The 19,404-nt window shown below is 43.6% G+C and overlaps 1 protein-coding gene across 6 annotated transcripts in view; it reads right to left on the reverse strand.

The window, feature by feature from the left end:
• Positions 1-771: 771 nt before the first annotated feature.
• CYTH1 (cytohesin 1) overlaps positions 772-19,404 on the reverse strand; it is a 108,459-nt gene continuing 89,826 nt past the window's right edge. For 4 of the 6 annotated variants that reach the window (XM_077166130.1, XM_077166134.1, XM_077166132.1 and 1 more), the window contains 5 exons: positions 17,124-17,202; positions 8,393-8,464; positions 7,562-7,716; positions 7,165-7,253; positions 772-2,843 (listed from right to left, as the gene is read on the reverse strand). In XM_077166130.1, coding sequence (XP_077022245.1) covers positions 2,806-2,843; positions 7,165-7,253; positions 7,562-7,716; positions 8,393-8,464; positions 17,124-17,202 — 433 coding nt within the window. In that variant the 3' untranslated portion in view covers positions 772-2,805. The remainder of the gene's footprint in view (positions 2,844-7,164; positions 7,254-7,561; positions 7,717-8,392; positions 8,465-17,123; positions 17,203-19,404) is intronic. The other 2 variants (XM_077166129.1, XM_077166131.1) reach the window with 2 other exon arrangements.

Genomic DNA, 19,404 nt, shown 5'->3' on the forward strand with positions numbered 1-19,404 from the left:
CACTGGAGAAGGAAATTAAGGATAAACACAAGGACAAGAGAACTGACAAAGATCCAGGGGAGGCTGGCAGGACTAACCTTAGAAAAGGGGGGCTTACTTTTATCAGAGCTGGGAGGAGGTAAAAAAGATAAGCCAAGCCTGGCGTTAGAAGGCAGGGAAGCTGTTACACATCACATGTTCTCTCTCTTCTCTGCAAAGTGGAAAGAGAGGTCATCTGGGGCAGTGACAGAGGACACTGGGGGCTTGAAGCAAGAAACAAATATCTGAAACTGCTGCCAAAAAAGAGGACTTATGGACAAACAGTAAAGGGACAGCCTGGCAGCAGTGGGAACAGGGCAGAGCTTCACTGGCTCTTTGTTCTGTGATGCAAAGCCCTGACCCTTCTCCTGTCTTTGAATTCTATCCTACTGAGTCTCCTGCTTCCTCCTGACATTACATAGGCATATAAGGAAACTAAAATAATATTCAAAGTGTGTTATGGCAGCTGAAGTCATACTTCTTGATCTTAATTTAAAGTTGCGTGTTTAATTTTATTTCTTTAACAATAACAAGGGGCAAAAGATTAAGCTAGTTTTCTTTTATTGCTGTATTACCCTTGATAGAAAACAAAATCTTCCTCTCCACTTCTGACTTCTATTACTGCTAAACTTAAGATGAGAAGAAGTTAAAAGTGACATATTCTCCCACACAAGTATATCTATAAGCATTCCTTTCCAACCTCAAAGCCTACCCACCCCAGAACAAGAAAGAATGCCACAGACAAGAGAGGGGGCTGGGCAGATTTGGAGTTTATTTGCTGCAGTTCCTTGGCGCTAGTTTACAAGGCAAAAACAAAAAAAAATTGGAATAATAATAATTTTTTAAAAACCCTGTCAACAACTTTTAGTCATTTCTTTATATTTTATATTTCGACAAAACTTTTTTTTTAAACAAGTACAAAATAATCTAAAAGGAGAAAAACTATACATGGATTATTTACATCTCTGATAAATAGACTAATACTGATCCAGGTGCCTCTGTCTAGGCAGTGTGGGTGAGAACCAGGGCTTGGAACTTGCCGGAGGCTCGGAGCCAGCTGGAGGGACCCTAGTGTCGGCACAGCTCTGAAGCTTCGGACACTCTGGCTCTATTGGCCAGGAAGTTGAGGCTTCCCGCCTAGACCTCCTTCTGTCATCTTCACAAGTTTCAGCCTGTGGCCATTCAAGGTAGGATCCAGCTATTTATTACTACACTTGGAGGGGGACTCCAGGTTGCCCCCTCCCCACCTCCCACCCGTCCTTTTGGCAAAGGCTATTTCCAGAGATGCTAACCCACTCTAAAAACGTCAGAGGAGCAGAGAGGGCTATGCTGCTCTCTGCCCTCCAACCATGAAGCACTCTGCCCTATCTTGGGTTGGGGTGGTTGGACGAGGCGTGATGGCCCGGCTAGCCCCCTGCTCGTGCCTGGATGAGCACAGTGGGCCCTGGATGAGTGGCAGAAGTTGCCCTTGAGAGTCCCTGAGAGAACGGCAGGAGAACGCCGAGTTTCATGGCTCCCTTCACACCATAAATTAGGAGAGGCAAGGTTAACTCACACACATTTCTTGGAAAAAAAAAAAAAAACGAGAGAGAGAGAGAGACTGGAGGCAGCCCACCTCGCCCTCCCTCGCTCCCCATTACCCTGCCGTGCGGGTCAAGGCCCTTTTCCCTCCGGTGGGCCCATCACAAAATGCAGAGAGTGGTCCAGGCAAGGGCCAGTTTGAGGCAGAAAAAGCTGAAGCCCTAAGGCGATCAGGTGAGACCTACTCCTCCCTCTAGAACGAGGACGGGGCCTGGGGTAGAGGAAGGAAAACCAAACACGAAACAGATCATCGGAGCCTCTCTGGGATCACCTTCCTCACAGTTTTGGTTATTAGGTATTTAGCTCAAGGAAAAATGCTGACTTTCTATTTTAAAGCCCAACAAGAACTTGATTCTGAGATAAAACAACGTAAGCATCCAGACAATTCTCTTCTCTCCCCAGTGCTCCCAGGCACTTGAAACGAAAACAGCAAGAGCAGCCATTTGCGCCACAGGTGCTGGGGGTCCGAGGCCGTGGCAGGATCTGGAATCTGCACGAAGTCCTCACCAGTCTGCTACCTCCTTCGCCCTTCTGCGCCCTCTACCCAACCCTCTCCCACCTAGACAAGCCACCCAAAGACAGGACCCCAGCCCCCGGGCCTGGAGGACCCTGCGCAGGCCCAGGGCTAGCACACCTTAGCTGTTACTGGGGAGCAGCTTCCAAAACCAGAGAGGGAAGAAGGTGTCTGAACAGCTCTATTTTATCTTTCTCTTTAAAAGAAGAAACAAAACAAAAATATATCTTTACAGTATGTGGTGTCTCTTCCATCCCATCTCTTCTCTTAATGTATAATAATATATTGATACATGTATTTATGGTGCAGGGCTGAAGGTCTCTTCACGGGAAAAAACCGAGAGGTAAACAGTCGGCTGCACACTCTGCTATCGGACCTGCTGAGGGGAGAGACTTGCACGGAGGCTGCCTGGCTCATAAGAGCTCTGTTCTTTTTAGAGGAAAAGGCTCAATAATCCATGCTTCCAGAGGCTCCGGGTTCCCCTCCTTCCCAGTGATAACAGCCCACCCTTTTCCCGCTTTAAAAAAAAGTAGCAAAAGCTGAAATTAGTCTCTAGGAACCCAGGGCCCGGGCCGGCGGAGAAGGCGCTCCTGCTCAGCAGCCCTCTCTCCATCGGTGGGCGTCTGTCTTGGACCTGGTGGCCACACAGGCTCAGTGTCTCTTCGTGGAGGAGACCTTCTTCTTCCGTGCGGCTAACATCTCGTAGAAGGGGTCCCTGCTGATGGCTGCTCTGCGGACAAATGGGGGGGAGACACAAGCACGTGAGGGGCACAGTCAGAAAAACAGAAACCCTGGGAGGCCCCACAGGAGGGTCTCAGAGGCTCCAGGGGGCCCCCGAGCCCCTACTCCCCGAGATCATCTCTGCAAAGGCGGCCAGCATCTTCACCCTTATGGTGTCCACAAGGTGACGCAGGCTGCCAAGCTTCTAGGGTCACACTGGTACCTGTGGCAAGATTAGTCTCCGAGCTTGTTTTGGGTCACTCAAGCCTAGTAACCGATTCAGGCTTGGGAACAGAATCACTGCACATTCTTAGAGCTGTGTCTAATCCGGGAGGGGTGGTGGTGAGCTCCGTGCCATCAAGAGATCACCACTAGAATAAAGATGGCACCAGACAGGGACCTCTAGCCCAGCACTAGGTGATGGAGACATGCCATGAATACAGCTGAGTGGTCCTCATTCTGAGTTTATAGACTAGTGGGTCGAGAGAAACTAAACATGTGATTAACTGGAGTAGGAGAAGCCCCTGTGAGGATAATACGAGGGCTGGAGAGCTGTGGGTGGCAGCCACCAGGACACCCCCTTACTTTTGTAACTCTGCAACTTCCAAGCAAGTTATATCCCAAAGTTTTGAGGCTTAATTCACCTTTCCAGAGAAGCAATGTTAGTTTGAAGATTAGTCTCTGGGCTTGCTCACAAGCCAAAGTGACACCTGCACTGCACTTATGATGGAGTCTGCGGTCATGACAGCTTTTGTGAGTTGACCAGGAACTACTCCCCAGAGATGATGTTTCTACAAGGAAATGCTCCCACAGTTGCTCCTGGGGGAGACCAGGAGTCATGGTACAGGGAATGGGCCTGGAGGGGGTCTCACCAGGAAAGGGTGTGGCCACTCCAAGTGGGTGAATTAAGATGTCTATTTTCAGTTGGGGGCTCTAGGGGTTTTTTGGGTGCTGGCCCCAGTGAGAAGTGTGAGAAGCAATGTAGTGATGTGGGGAAGAACCTGGCCTGGAGACAGGCAGAGGCGTGAGCCCCGGCTCTAGCACTCTCTGCTACTCAACTTCTTAACTCCCATTCTGCTCACATATGAAATGGAGCTGCTGCCCCGTCGCTGGACTTTGGGGGGCTGGAAGGGACCACATGTGCTAAGAACGCATCACAGGGCCTGCATATATGAGCACTCAGACAGTGGCTGCTGCAGTTCTCCAGCTTATACGGTGACCACGTCCAGTGTACCAGCAACTTGGACAATACGTGTGCCAGCGGCAGTAGGAACTTATTGGAAAAACACTGAATGAGAAAAAAAGTATCCCGTACTGGACCTTTTATAAAACCTTTCTAACAATATTGGTGAAGAAGCTGTCTCAATCAGTTTCCTTCTTCGCTCCTTCATCTCCACCTCCTTCTCTGGGAGAAGTGTCAAGAGCTAAGGGCCAGTGCACCAGGCTGCATGGTGGTTAAGAGGACGGGTTCTTAAGCCAGGCTCCTGGGCTCTGAAGGCCTGTGGTTTGGGACCGTTTAACTAATCACCTTGGCCGGGCTTACTAAGCCCAACATCCCTATCCTTTCAGGTGCTGAGGTGAGAAGTAAAGAGGTGATGGCTGCAAGTCCACAGCTCAGTCTGAGCAGGGAGCTACAGCAGTGGAGACCAAGCTGCTTTGGAACTGAGCAACCTCACAAGGAGGGTTTGTGCTCGAGTTAAAGGAGCCAAGATTCTAAATGTGATTTTAGAGAACGTTTAATTACTCTGACTACATAAGTAACAAACCCTAAGAAAGACAAAATGTACAAAGACAGTCAAAAGAGCAAGGAGAGGAGGGGAGACTGCATGTCTTCTACCCAACACCCCATCCCCCATGCTGGAGCCACCAAGGCAGTATCATATTTGTCCAGGAAGACACCATCAGAGCAACAGAAGTCAACCTAATAATATATAGGAAGTTAGCACAAACTGAAGAAAGTACTTCAAATCAGCGGTGAAAAAAAGGATTAATCAATAGTCTTGGGACAGCTGGCTACTCATTTGAGGGTGTGAAGTTACATGCCCCCCCCCCACCTTACTCCAAACCATTTATGAAAATTAAATTTCAGAAGCATTAAATAGCTAAATGTTTTTCAAAACCCTAATATTAAAAGGAGGCAGTAGCTCACAGGTAACATATATATTCCCCAGCAAAAGGTCTCCAATGTCACTGCTGCTCTCTCTCTCCCTGTCTACAGCACCAGTGACCCTGTGAAGATCATGGGTGCTTTAACCACTTAATGGAAAAGCTTGCCCACCCTTGCCCAGCCCTGGTTCTAATGGTCACCACCCAAATCCTGGCCCCATGCTCAGCATGCCCATTGCATGCTCTCTGTCCCTAAACAGTCCCAGTGTCAGGGATTCCCTGCCTTGGAGAGATGCAGGGGGAGATACAGGTAGCCCAGCACTCCCGGCCATGTGCCCATGGTGAGCAAGACGGAAGGATGGTAGAGAATTTGGCACAAGGGAATCTGATGCCACATCCGGGCTCCAACCAGTTCGGTTCCTGTCTCTTTGTTGCACAGATTTTCAACAATTATTTCTGTGGCATGAGGTCATCTACTCTTCCCCTATCTTTACCTCCCTGTTCAGTCACCTACTCAGCATTTAACCTTGGCCAGGAGACGACACTGTTTTTAGTAGATACTGCAAAAGTGTCAGAAAACAAAAACAGTGTATTCAACCCCCTCAGGGTAGGGCTGGAGTCTGGGTGGGAGAAAGGCCAACACAGGAAGGGGACGTTTGGCCTTGGACCACAGGGGAGGGTGTCTTCCTGTCTTCCAGTAGAGACATGGAGGCTCTTGTAAGGAAAGCAGCACACTCAACCTTTCACATTTTGATCAGCAAAGTGCCTGGTAGGGAAATTGTGGATGAGCTCTCAAAAGGGAAAACCACTAACAGAAGTAAATCTGGAATTACCAATACTGACGCTGACATGGGGACCCGGCTTCACGGACATCTGAGGGAAGAACGCTATGGAAAGCTGTAACTCCAGACAACTTCCATACTGGGAAATGTCTATCCCTCCCCAAAACCTCACACTGTATAACTCAGGAGAGCAGACAGAATGGAGACGTGGGAATCAGAAGCCTGCATTCGATCCATTCATTAGCTGTGTGAGCATGAGCAAATTTTTCCCCTTCTCCTGGATCCTCATCTCTCACAGCACAGGGGTAAGCCGTGATGCTCTATTTGATGACCCAAGGTCACTGCTATGTTATTTGGGCAAATAATCTCCATGTACCTCTGCTTCTCGTCTATAAAACAGGAAAATGGTATCTCATAGGATTAAAATATTATAAAACAGAAATCAAGTGTGAGTTGTTCAATATCTTATCCCAGATAAGATATTTTATGACAGAACTGTAAAGGATTCGAAAAAGCAAACAATAGGCTTTATGAGAACCTAAATGCTTGCAGAGCCATTTCTCATGGGCTGGAACCGGTAAAAAGGATAAAAAGAAAATCCAGAAAGAAATGTAGGGAAGACTCAGACCTCCAGGGGAGTGGCAGAGGAGGTTCTGTTGCCCAGGAGTCAGAGGACACAGCCAGGGCCCTAAGCCATGGAGAAGAAAAGGGCACACTATGAAGCAAACATCAAACATGAAGTGTTAACCCTGCATTTGAATCACTGGAGATCCAATTAAAATGAACATTCTGAGTCAGCGCATCTGGGGCGGGGCCCGGACTCTCAGTTCTAACAAGCTTCCACATGATGGGCTGCTGCTGGTCCCCGGAGCACTCTTTGAGCAGCAAGGGCAGGGGCGACAAATGCAGTCACAAAGGTAAGGCTGGGGCCATCCGCCACTAGAGTCATATACTCCCACATTCAAGCAGACTGCCTTCCCACTTATTTTTCAAAGCAACTAAAACTGAACTTCAAGAGGAAAGCAGATAAATCCTCAATATTGGATAATGGCTTCTGCACATACCCCACACTGCTCCCCTATATCCACATTTAAACCTTACTGTGGGACCAACACCAAACATTGAGTGACCATCAAAAGTAGGGGACCCTTAGACCTGGAAGGAAGCACAGAGCTGTTTGGGACAAATGAGGTGACTTCCCTCAAGTCACGCTGCCCCAGTTTCTACATCTCCTGACATGTAGTGAGGTACTTTCTGATACATCCATGGAAAGCACTGTGGAAAACAAGCATGGGATGGCGACAGTACCACCCGCTGGGTGCCTGGACCAAGGAGGACAGGCTCGATGGATGTCTTTAACTGAGAAGGCACCCTTGAGAGGTATATGCTAAAGGTCTTAACGGGAAGGAATACCTGCCTGGCCAACCCCATTAGCCTACCAACCTCGGTGATCAGCAGGATATGGCACAGGTGCTCTCCTTTGCATCCTTACGGTCATCAGCTCTCCTGAGCTGTCCCCATGAGATTGCTCCCTAAGACATGAAAAGACAGCTCAATAAACAGCTCCGCTGTCTGTCAGCTCCCACTGTCCCCAAACTGGGCCTGAGGCGCCTAGGGGAAGTCCAGTTTGTGGTGCACTCTTAACAACGCTGTAATGGGCAGGAATCCAAGGGCCCCACTGAAAAGGTATGAGGGACTGCTGGCAAAATGTGTCCTTAAAGACTGAAGACAGGGAGTACAGCAAAGGATTGGACAGTATGGAACAATTTGAAACAATAAATATTTGAAAGGTGAGAGTCCATGTCAGCCACATCTCCAATTTGATTCAGATGCCACTTACTTAATGCATTTTATCCACTCCTCCTTTTCCTCAGGAGTGGGGGCTGAAATCCGGTACACGGTGTGGTTTCCTTCCACCACTCGCCCGTCAGCCTCCGTCTTACAGGCCTTAATGACTCGGTCTTTATTGTCAGGGATATAAAGCTCAAAGCAGTTCTGAGAATTAAAAAAAGAGATGCAGAGGGTGACTCCAAGGTCTGAGGAAGCTGCTGGACAGGTAAAAATTTTTTTTATTTCCCAAAAGATTCTTTATTCTGACCGTCATTAAAAAGAGGCAATATATAATTTCCTATGGAAAAGAGGAGTCTAGAAGATAGAATTCTGGAAAATGTAAACTGTATATAAAGAGGCCTCACTGATAAAGAAATTAATAAGGCATACATTAATGCTACTAATATACATAAAGTAATAGATATAAAATATGTAGATAATTGCAGGTCACTTAATGCTTTTTAAAGCTAAACCAGCAATATCATGATATTCCAGAACAAAGGACAATTACTTTATACGGTGTCCTAAGGTTATAAGATGAGCAGCCTCATCCGAGTGTTTGCTTATTGCCAGTTAAGGAGGGACAACTTCAACACCTCACAGGATACTCACTGAGTGACACTAAAGCAGACAGAACGCAAAGAAGCTATTTAGGGTCTCCTCCTTGGCTTGATGGGGGAGAACATCAACGATGATTAAAAAAAAAAGTTAGGGTAAGTTATAGGTCATAAATATATATTTTGGTTTTTTTTTTTTAATTAAACCTTTCAACTTCATTCTTTTTCAAAGAACTGCTATGCCCATACTGTTTCTCCTAAAACATCTCACAAAAACTACTCACTGGTTTTTTGGAGTCCTCCACCTCCCGGATGCTCAGATTCTCTAAAGGGATAATCCCACGAGGCTCCTTATCCTGCAGAATAGTTGAAGAGGAAATGCCATCAATGCTGGCTCTGAGAATCCATATGCTATTACCTTCCTCACTGGAAACTCGTTCTAGCTCCTCCACCTAGCTCCTGTGCCTTTTCCAAGACCTTAGGACCTCACGTTAGGTTCTAAAACATGAAACGGGTCAAAAAATGTGCAGGTGTCACTATGGCATACGTGAGCCCCTAGAGCCCAAAGCCCAGGAGGCGAGAGAAAGGCCTTGAAAGAGTGTGTCTGGGAATAGCCCGGGGGGCCCTTGAGAAGGGAGCATGGAGCTCCTCTCACTTGGAAAGCCACCTCGCCTCTTTGTGAGGCTCTCCTATCCATCTGTGAAGCTTCTATTCCAGCATCAGCAACTCCAGAAAGGTTTTCCCAGCCTCATCCCAGGTGCTCCTGCTCTGTGCCCCCAACTGCTGTGTGGACAGCTGTGGCACAGTCCTAAGTACATGTCATCTGTTACCCTGTCTTCCCAATAACTCCACCTGGATCTCAAAAGAACCCCAGACTCGGGCCCCTAGCATTGGTCCTTCTTCCAGGCTGCCCATCTCAGCAAAAGCCGCTACTACACCTATCGCTCCACTTGCCTCAAGGCTGATGAAGTCCTCCACAACACCCTCTGTCTAACTTCTATCACTTTTAACATTTTTATATTTGATCAAATTACACAGAGTTCTTAAAAGTCAACTGGTTCTAAGTAAAGGCAATCCACCAGTGGGGCTATAAGTAATATTACCATATCAAAGGTAAACATGATTGAAAGGGGTTGTATAGATCCATGTGTCCCACTGATTAACACTACAAATATAAATAAGTTCTCGTATGAAACTACTTCAACTGTATGAATCTTATACAAAGAGCGTGTAATTTCAGGGTATAAGAGGAATTTCTATTGCATGCTGTGAGTTATGTCTAACAGGAAAACATCAACAGTACCACAGCAATACCAGGGATAAATAATGGGGGGAGAGACAAAAGTTAAGAGGATGTTTGGATTTTATATTCGGTGAGGGTGTGTTTATTGGTTATTTTTCTTTTGGGAGCAATGAAATTATCTAAAATTGAGAGTGTTGATGGACTGTTGTCTTTGGAGATTATACATGATGCCCAAATGGATGGAGGTGGCTGAAGGATGTACTGACTGAGAAGTAGATTGGCGAACAATGGTGTATATATATATATATATATATATATATATATATATATATATAATCGAATATTGTGTTGCTACAAAAAGGAATGAAATGGTGAGGCATGCAACACTGAATGAACCTGTGGGACATTTCGTGAGGCAAAATAAGCCAGAAACAAGAGCAAATATTGTAGGGTCTCCTTTAGAAAAGAGTTATAAGAAAATTGGGGTCTAGATTGTAAGCTCTTATAACAGTACATTTAGTCCAGAGTGCTAATTGTTATTTCCGGATTTTGGGAGGCTGTTTTATGTATGTATTACCTGGTATTTAGAGATAAGAACAAAGCTGCTCAGGTTGGGATTAAGGTAATAGGACACAGGCGTAAGGAAGACATTGTATTTTAGAACCTTATCTACTCTGAGACCAAAGGAAGAAAGGTTTATTTCGTTCAGAACCTAAATTCTGCAGCACAGAATCTAACTCAACCTGTCTGGATAAATTGTTTAAACACTCCAAACACAGAGAGACCAGAAGAAGATAGGGGCCTTTAATCCTGTATAGCTTAATGTAATGCCTGGATACACCCCAGAGTATATTAAACAGATAAACTTTACCACCAGGGAAACCCCTGATACTGTGCAAAACATTAGGGACACCCAAATCAATAGGCCAAGCTCTTGATCGTGAGACTTGCTCTTGTGAAGCTTAGCCAACCTACAGGTATACTTAAGAGTTACTTCCGGAGGACCTCTTTTGTTGCTCAGATGTGGCCTCTCTCTAAGCTCAACTCTGCAAGTGAAATCATTGCCCTCTCCACTATGTGGGACATAACACCCCAGGGTGCCTCGCCCTGGCACCATGGGATCAACAATGCCATCCTGACCAAAAGGGGGGAAAGAAGTGTAACAAAGTATCAGTGGCTAAGCGAGTTCAAATAGAGACAAGAGAATACTATTTGAGGTCACTCTTGCACAAGCTTCAGTTAGACACTGCTACTGATTATAAATGCCTAACCCCAACTAAAACCATTCCAGCCAATCCCAAAGAACATCTAAGGTGTTACATAAGATTCTACAAAGGTTCCACGCATTAGGTAACGTTCCAGAAACCTACAACCTCCAGATGGTTCCCTCGACAAGATAAGTCCTAAAATGCAGCAGGGCCAGCCCTTCCAGAACATCAACTAGTTCCATCCCACTATTCCATATTATTGACAGACCCTTCCAACATGAAAAAGTTAGAATAGGTATAACCCAAATACCCCTAAAGAGTGGGAGAAAGATCAAAGGTGATAGTGGAGTTATACAGAGAAGGTAGGGTTTAACAAACAAATATGATTGCTGAAACATTATACACTGATACTTCTTTTAGCCTCCAGTATCTCAGAGCAGCTAGAAGTAAAAACCTAAAATTGTGGAATTGTACCAAACTCTGAAATCTGTTCCACAACTAATTGTTGTGGTGTGCTTTGTAATTTATTGTTTTGTATATATGTTATTTTTCACAAAAAAGAAAAAGTCGATTGTGAAGATAAATGCACAGCTATATGATGATATTGTGAACCACTGACTGTATACTTTGGATAACTACATGGTATGTGAATATATAATATATATATCAATAAAAAACATCCATTAGTTCTGTAAATTTTGTAAAAGCAAAAAACCATCTTCAGGACATTTCCCCAACCTCAGTGGCAACTATCGCTAACTTGTTTAAACAGACTTTGAGATATCTTCCCTGTCTTTAAAATGCTATGCTCAAATTGCTACTCTCTCCTATTTAAAAAACTGCTATTTCTTGAGTATTCAGTTTTACTCATTATCTATTGACTTCTCACTATGAAAGATGAGGATTTAGCCCAGGTTTCTCCTCTTAAAGCAACCAACTCATTCTCCATCCCCCTCTCCAATAATCATCTGGTCATTTTGATGTGGTTACAATTCAGTATTTTCTTTAAGACCATATATGCTCTTCAGAACTGAGACATGCAGGAACTTTTTACTTCTCTTTCTTCATTAGTCTCCTGTTCTCACTGGAACCAAAAATAACCTCTTATTTGGGAAGGTTGTTTCTTTTCTTAGTTTTCTGTGAATTTATAATCTACCTCAGTTGCAAATTTCCATCAGTTATCTAAAGCTCCCTTCTTATTCTAACTCTTATCACGCATTCTATCAAGTGCACCTTCTTGAAGACTCTCCAGGAGCCCTCTGAAACCTGTTCATATCTGGACCCATCACCTCTCTCCTTTTGTGAGTCGCTCTTAGTCCTTAAACTCACTACTCACATTCCAGAGTGCACTGTCTTCCTCTTATTCCATATCTCCTGCTTCTGATAGCCAATGCTTTTCTCTAATAGTTCATATCATCATTTTGGCAGAGAATATACCGAGAAAAAGTATGTGAGTGGTAAATTTTTTGAGAGCTTAAAAATGTCATTATTCTAGTCTCACATTTGACTGATAGTTTGGCTGGGTATAACATCTAGGATGGAGATAATACTCCTCCCAAATTTTGAAGCATAGCAAGGGCTTTCAACTTTCAATGCTACTCTCTCCAAAGTCATTCTGATTCTGGATGCACTGCATATGAACTCTTTTTCCACCTCCTTGAACATTTATATGATTTTATCCTCAGCCATATGAAATTCCAAAAGAATGTGCTTCGTTATGGTTCTACATTCATCCATTATACAGGACATTCAGCTAGGCCATTTCAATCTGGAACACAGATCTTTCATTCCTAAGAAGTTTTAAAAAATTATTTTGTCAAAGATTGTCCTTTTTTATTTTCTCAGTTCTCTATGAAATATACGAACCTTCAGGACTGGCTCTTTTCTCTTTAAAATCTTTCTTTACTATTTTCCATCTCTGCCTTTTTTGTTCTTTCTGGGAGATTTTCTTGATCCTTTTTTTCTTCCAACCCTTCTATTGACTTTTACTTCTATCATATTTTTTAAGAGCATTTTTCTTTATTTGTCTTTAATTTGTTTTCTGGTTCAATGTAGCATTCTGTTCTTGTTTCACAGATGCAATCAGTTACCTCTCCGGTTCTTAAGAGCCTTTTTATAACTGTCACTGAAGTTTTCTTCTCCCTATAAAGTTGCTCTTCCCTCCAAGTTGCTCTTTTTCCTTGTGTGCTGGTTTGAAAGGAGGTATGGACCCTAGAAAAGTCATGTTTTAATCAAAATCCCATTTTGTAATGGCAGAATAATCCCTATTCAATAGTGTATGTTTGAATCTGTAATTAGATCATCTCCCTGGAGATGTAACCCAATCAAGAGTGGTTGTTAAACTGGATTAGGTGATGACATATCTTCACCATTTGGGTGGGTCTTGATTAGTTTCTCAAGTCTTATAAAAGAGGAAACATTTTGGAGAATGAGAGATTCAGAGAGAGCAGAGCAGAGCGACATAGCCACGAGAAGCAGAGTTGGCCAGCCAGCGGCCTTTGGAGATGAAGAAGGAAAACGCCTCCCGGGGAGCTTCATGAAACAGGAAGCCAGGAGAAGAAGCTTGCAGATGATGCCATGTTCACCACGTGCCTTTCCAAATGAGAAAGAAACTCTGACTGTGTTCACCATGTGCCCTTCCACTTGAAAGAGAAACCCTGAACTTCATTGGCCTTCTTGAACCAAGGTATCTTTCCCTGGATGGATGCCTTTGATTAAACATTTCTATAGACTTGTTTTAATTGGGACATTTTTTCGGCCTTAGAACTGTAAATTAGCAACTTATTAAACTGCCCTTTTAAAAAGCCATTCGGTTTCTGGTTTATTGCATTCTGGCAGCTAGCAAACTACAACACTTTGCTTGGTTGTTTTGGTCTCTATCTTCTCTCAGGCTAGCCGCTTTCCTCAGATATCTAGGATTCCTTAGTTGTCTGATCATTTTAAGACCAGGAGAGTAGAAGCTGAGTGAAATTTCTGAGCTTGTGGATTGTGAGCTTCTCCCTAGGGTCTTCTCATTGGCTATTTGTTGGAGGATCTCTGATTTCAGAATCTTTATGGGTTGCTTCCCCTTAGGCAGAGCAGAACCTCCCACTTCCCTGTCTGCAAGTTAAAGGTCCAGCTACTTGTGTTCTGAGAGCTGAGGGGGGAAATAAACTGGAAGGGGGACTCAGCATTTGGGACACAATCTATTAAATACCACTGTGGGGAACATTGGCCCCATATTCAACTGTGTCTTATGCAGAGACACTGTTTTACCTGCTCCTGGGAATCAGCCTCCAGATTTTTGCCTAGGTGGCAGAGGGCAGTTGCACAGGGCATGGAGTGGGGTAGGCTGTTGATTTAAATATTTGGTAAAGAACAACATTGATCAAAATAGTTTTTGAAACATCTTTCAACCAATTATTCTTCTCTTACCCTCTTGACTCTCATTTCTAAGGTTACCTAGTGTCAATAATTCCTGAACTTCTTGAGGATTCTGTTGGATTAAATTGGGTTGAATCTTAACTTTCCTCATCACCAGGAAAGCAGGTAGTTTGGTAGGCTGAGAGTTATCAGAATGTGAATCTTAATGAGGATGTGACCTCATTTACACTCTTACAATGGTGGGACCTGAGATGTCTGATGCAATGTTTACATGATGTACTTTTTTGATATAAAATAATTTTAGAAGATTTATACCAATGATCTTCAACCTAGGAGTGGGGACCAGAGAAATAAGCATTAGAATCACCTGGGGAATGCACTGGAGATACTATCTTTCCCTACCCCACCCCCAGCCCTAGCACATCATTCATGTGAAATCCCCAGGTGACTTCATACTTGCAAGTAGTAGAAACTACTCAAAGTAATGTCCATTATCCCTCTGGTGCTGGAGTAGAAGAAAGACTGAGAATCACAGATCCAACAGCTAAAATATAAGAGTTTGACAATGATGTAAACTCCTACATGTTTAAAGGGCTCCCTAGTCTAGGATCCTCATCTGAGGATATTTAAATGTACAGCCAAGCCTAAGCACATCAACACTGAATTCCTCACTGGTGACTCCCTTATGCCACAGAGTCTTCCATTTCCCCAACTAGTCTCTCTTTTGGGATTGCTCAATGTTCCACATCAGGGATCATTCTATCTACTTGGGGGGTACCATTCCACTCTAGACAGTTTTCCTAATTGAATGTACCATCCTGAAACCTTTAGCAATGTCAAAGAAATTGAGCCCTATGTTTTCATTTTCCCCTTTTCATCAATTTCTGCCCAGCAGCAGATTGCATCACTCCTCTATCGGAAGAGGAAGAAGCTCAGAAAGCACCTCTATTAGCCTCTCTTCAGGTTCAGGGGCATTGGGAAGCTGAGAGCATCCTGCTCTGTTCCTTGCCACTGGGTACTGAAGTTTCCTGAACTAGTTATTCCCCTTCCCTTACCTGTTGCTACTAGCATTTTTCCCATGCTTATTTTTGCTCCTTTAAACTACTGGGGAAGAGAGTGAAAGTTTCAATCTACCAGCTTAGCCCCAACAAATCCCCCTCTGCTTCTTAACAAATTTATATGTCTCTGAATAAATGATAAGTGGAATTAAATGATGCCACTATGGTCAGCTCCATGAAGAATAGCTAAGTTTCTACAATCTCCCAGTGTCCCTGCTGAGGCTGGCTGGTGCTTAAGGAGTATTTTGTTTAGATGCCTGCAGATGTGTCCTTTAACCCAGAGAATAACCAAGAATAGCCAAACATATCAATTTTAAAGATACTGAGGGTGGGGCAGAGGAAAGAATGGAAAGAAATTTTACCAAATTATTCACAGTGGTCCTTTAGGGGCATGAAACAGGAATCTTTTTTTTTTTTTAATTTCAAATGTATTATTATGATAATGGAAAAGATTTATTAAAAAAAGATGAAGCCAACTGGAGAGCTCTCATGGCAAGAATTTAGTTGCAATAACACATAAAACCCTACCTGGAATTTCCTTGAAAGTTACTGACTACTATAATAAATGGTAAACTATCAGAATGAGTGATTTGGAATAACATTCATATGATGTATACAAAATGGAGAAGAACCTGAAGCCACTAAACACAAGAATAAAAACTTGTCATCAATCCTAACAGCAGCAAAATGCCAGGGCAAGTACCTTGTGTTCTGGTTCCTACTAATTTTTACATAAATACATCCAGAATTTAAATTTTATATATATGTTTTCTTCACGTTTATGGTAGAAGATATTCCTAGATTTTAATTTTCTCAGCAGATTCAATGACCTTTACTCAGTGAAGACCTGGTTGGAGGACAGAAGCAAAGCATCCCCAACTCAACTGCCTCGATTTATTCAAGATGAACTCAATGCTGCCAGCGGACCCTGCAGGAAAGCTGATACTATGGTGCCATCCCGTCTCTCAGACTCTCAGGTGCTTTGTTTAGAGGGAGCTTTTTTTTATTAATTAAAAAAAAAATTAACAAACAAAACATTTAGATATCATTCCATTCTACATATACAATCAGTAATTCTTAATATCATCACATAGTTGCATATTCATCATTTCTTACTACATTTGCATCGATTTAGAAAAAGAAATAAAATGATAATAGAGAAAAAACCACTATACGTACCATACCCCTTACCCCTCGCTTTCATTTACTACTATCTCAAACTGAATTTATTTTAACATTTGTTCCTCCTATTATTTATTTTTATTCCATATGTTCTACTCTTCTGTTGATATAGTAGCTAAAAGGAGCATCAGACACAAGGTTTTCACATTCACAGAGTCTCATTGTGAAAGCTATATCATTGTTCAATCATCATCAAGAACCATGGCTACTGGAACACAGCTCTACATTTTCAGGCAGTTCCCTCCAGCCTCTCCACTACATCTTGAACAACAAGGTGATATTAGAGGGAGCTTTTTAAAAAGTTTCATTTTATAATTTTTATTCTCATAGGCTTTTTATAAAAGGAACTCATATGTAACATATTTGCATTTGTAATTCTTTTCCCACTGAACAAAAACAAAACTTCCACAGTTTAAGAAAACTTTGATTTCTTAAAATTCCAGGTAGTCTCAAATGAACTTCTCCTATTTCATTCCATTTGCTTTTTCTCCATTATATACTTTACTTCTTTGGCTATTTATTCTAAATCACATGCATCAGCATTTCTGTTACCCTAGAAAATGTGAATTCCTCAAATCACATTATTTTTCTTTTTCTTCTTATGTTTCTTTGAAAAGGGCCACAAACTCTTTCTTGGCAATGATCTGTGTTCATTCTTTCTGCCCCAGCCTGTGTTCAGGGCATGGTATATGACGTTCACGCAAGCACCTTCTCCTGGCTGGCATGGGCTTGTCTAGAACTGGAGGTGGGCCCTGAACCATGGTGCCTTTTGCAGGGCACTTCCCATCATCTTTAGGGTACCCCAATTCTGAGATTCATCTTAGTCCTTCAACTACGCTCAAATCCTCCCCAACCCTCCAAAGATGTGGAAGGGCAAGTGGGGCTGTCCCTCCACTGCCACCTCCACCCATGCTAGAGGAGTTGTTTAGAAACAGGTCCTGGCCCATCCTTGGGTGCTCACCGTTGTATATTCAAAGTAGTAGAGGCAGTTGTCGGTCAGAATGAACCAGCGTCGTTTCCATGTTTTTACCCTGCCACCTGCAGAGGACAAAGAGATGCACATTCTACAAGAGACACCCAGACCAAGCATGGGCTCCACTACACACAAAGCACTCTTCTCAAAGAAGGTGACTGGAGGGAAGGCACAGAGTGACATGAGAACATTGAGACCATGGCAAAAGTGACATCGGTAACAAGACAGCGCCAAACAGAAGCATCTTTCACAGAGTGAAAGTCGTGGTACAAGCAGAGCAAGCGATCTAGGTGACACCCTGCAGGTGAAATCAGGACCATGGGATGAGAGCATGAGATGGTGGGGGAGGGAGAAATCCAGGGGCAAAAATGAAATACAATGCAAATTTGACTCTGGATGGAGAAGTGCCAGCAAAAAAGCCTATATGTGGTAGAAACTGGCAAAGGAAAAAAAGAGTGAAAGGGCCAACATCCTTGTCCAGGGCTATGCTGCTACCCAGCAACCGGCCCAGGGGCATTTAAGGAGCAGTGTTTAAACAGATAGAAGGTGGTGGGAAGGAGTAAACAGGAAGTAGAACATTTAATCCCTTCACAATCAAACCCAGTTTTCTTGGAACGTGGAACTATAATTTCTGTAGTTTTACCCTCTATGCCACCTTCCTGATTTACAGGCTTCTCCCAGAGTCCTGGATCCAAATCAAAGCAGAATTCTTTTATCAGGGACGAATCACTTTTAAGGAGAGGTCACCCTTGGGAGCCTTTTTGATTCTGGATTTCTCACTCTGAAGCTGAAGATGGTTTTCCTTTGTCCTTTTTATATTTTTTCAATAATTAAAAAAAAAGTTATGCTGAGATGGATACTAAAGAAGGGAAAACTTATCTGGGATCTACTTGAATGAATGAAGCCATATCCTGCTCTCGAAACATGACTAGAAATCATATATGTCTTCTCCTCCACTAGGATTGAGTCAAGGGAAAATTTTCTGAACATGAACCACACAGGAATTGCTCCTAAAGCTTTCTCATTTCAAGATATCATGGCATTTTAGAAACACTTCTTACTGTCCTGGACAGCACAGCCTCCTTTGCCTAACAGAGCTTATCACATCTCCATCTTCGTAAAAAGCAAGGACCATATGGCGCAAATCTAGAAGGACCTGTCAAAACTTTTTCTCTCTTCCCTCCGTCACAAATACCTGTATACAAGTAGGGAAATTTTAAAGGAAATATTTCACTGCCAGGGCACACATGCATACTCACATCAGAGAAATCTACAAGGAGTATGATATGTGGAACAATGCAAATATGTTGTGAGCCTCAGCATCCAGCATAGATCCCGACAAGCAACTTTGAGGACTCTGACCTTCAGGCCCATTTTAAAGGCTTTGCTTGGGGGTCTGCACTCTTGGGAAGGTTAAGTGACTGACCGTTAATTGCCAAGATGCTAAATGGCACAGACCTAAGCAATGACAGTGAGTTTGCCGTAAGTAAGCCCGGGCCACCCACCCACCCACCCTTCATCCTTCGCTGATATCAAGCAAATTAACTCTTGCTCCCTCTCACAGTGACTCAGAAGTCTGATGGGAGCACTTGCCTCTGGTCCCTAAAGGTTATGAGGCATGAGCTGAAAAAAAACCATCAACAGATGATAACATGACATGTGGAGAACAGGAAAGGCTGGGCAGAGTTAAAATAAACGAGGAGCAAGAAGACAAGGAATATATTTAGAGTTGGAGCCAATTTCTTATTTAAAAAGGAATCTCCTCCCCCATTTCAAAGTGCTGAAAGGCTTCAGCTTTGCAGCTCCTGGGGCCATTGGCCCCTATACAGGGCTCAGCACCCAATGCAGCATCAGCCCATGCTGACCTCCCATGCACTCTTGGGACATGGGAGATCATAGGAGAGACGGTCAGATGCCAAAAGGAACATGATGGAAGGAAATCCAGGAGACCAAGCAAGGCTGGAAAAGCCTCCCTCTGATCTCAAAAGTTTAGTTATTTCCCCTGGACAAACTGTTGCGTCACAATGACCTCCACCATGAAGCAACCTGCAGTCCCCCAGGAGCACTTCCAGGTTGAAAGGGAAACAGACGTGAGACAAGCAGACAGACCGATGCGCGCCCAGCACAGTCCCTGTGGAACTCCCAGGACTCCTCCTTGGCTCCTCTTGCCCCCCTCTCCACCTCAGACAGGAGGCCAGATTTCATCTCCTTCACTGTTCAGAACAGCCCAACACGGCCCCCAAACATTTTTAATAAGTTTCAGAGTTGG

The sequence above is a fragment of the Tamandua tetradactyla genome, chromosome 6 (assembly GCF_023851605.1).
Source record: "Tamandua tetradactyla isolate mTamTet1 chromosome 6, mTamTet1.pri, whole genome shotgun sequence".
NCBI lineage: Eukaryota > Metazoa > Chordata > Mammalia > Pilosa > Myrmecophagidae > Tamandua > Tamandua tetradactyla.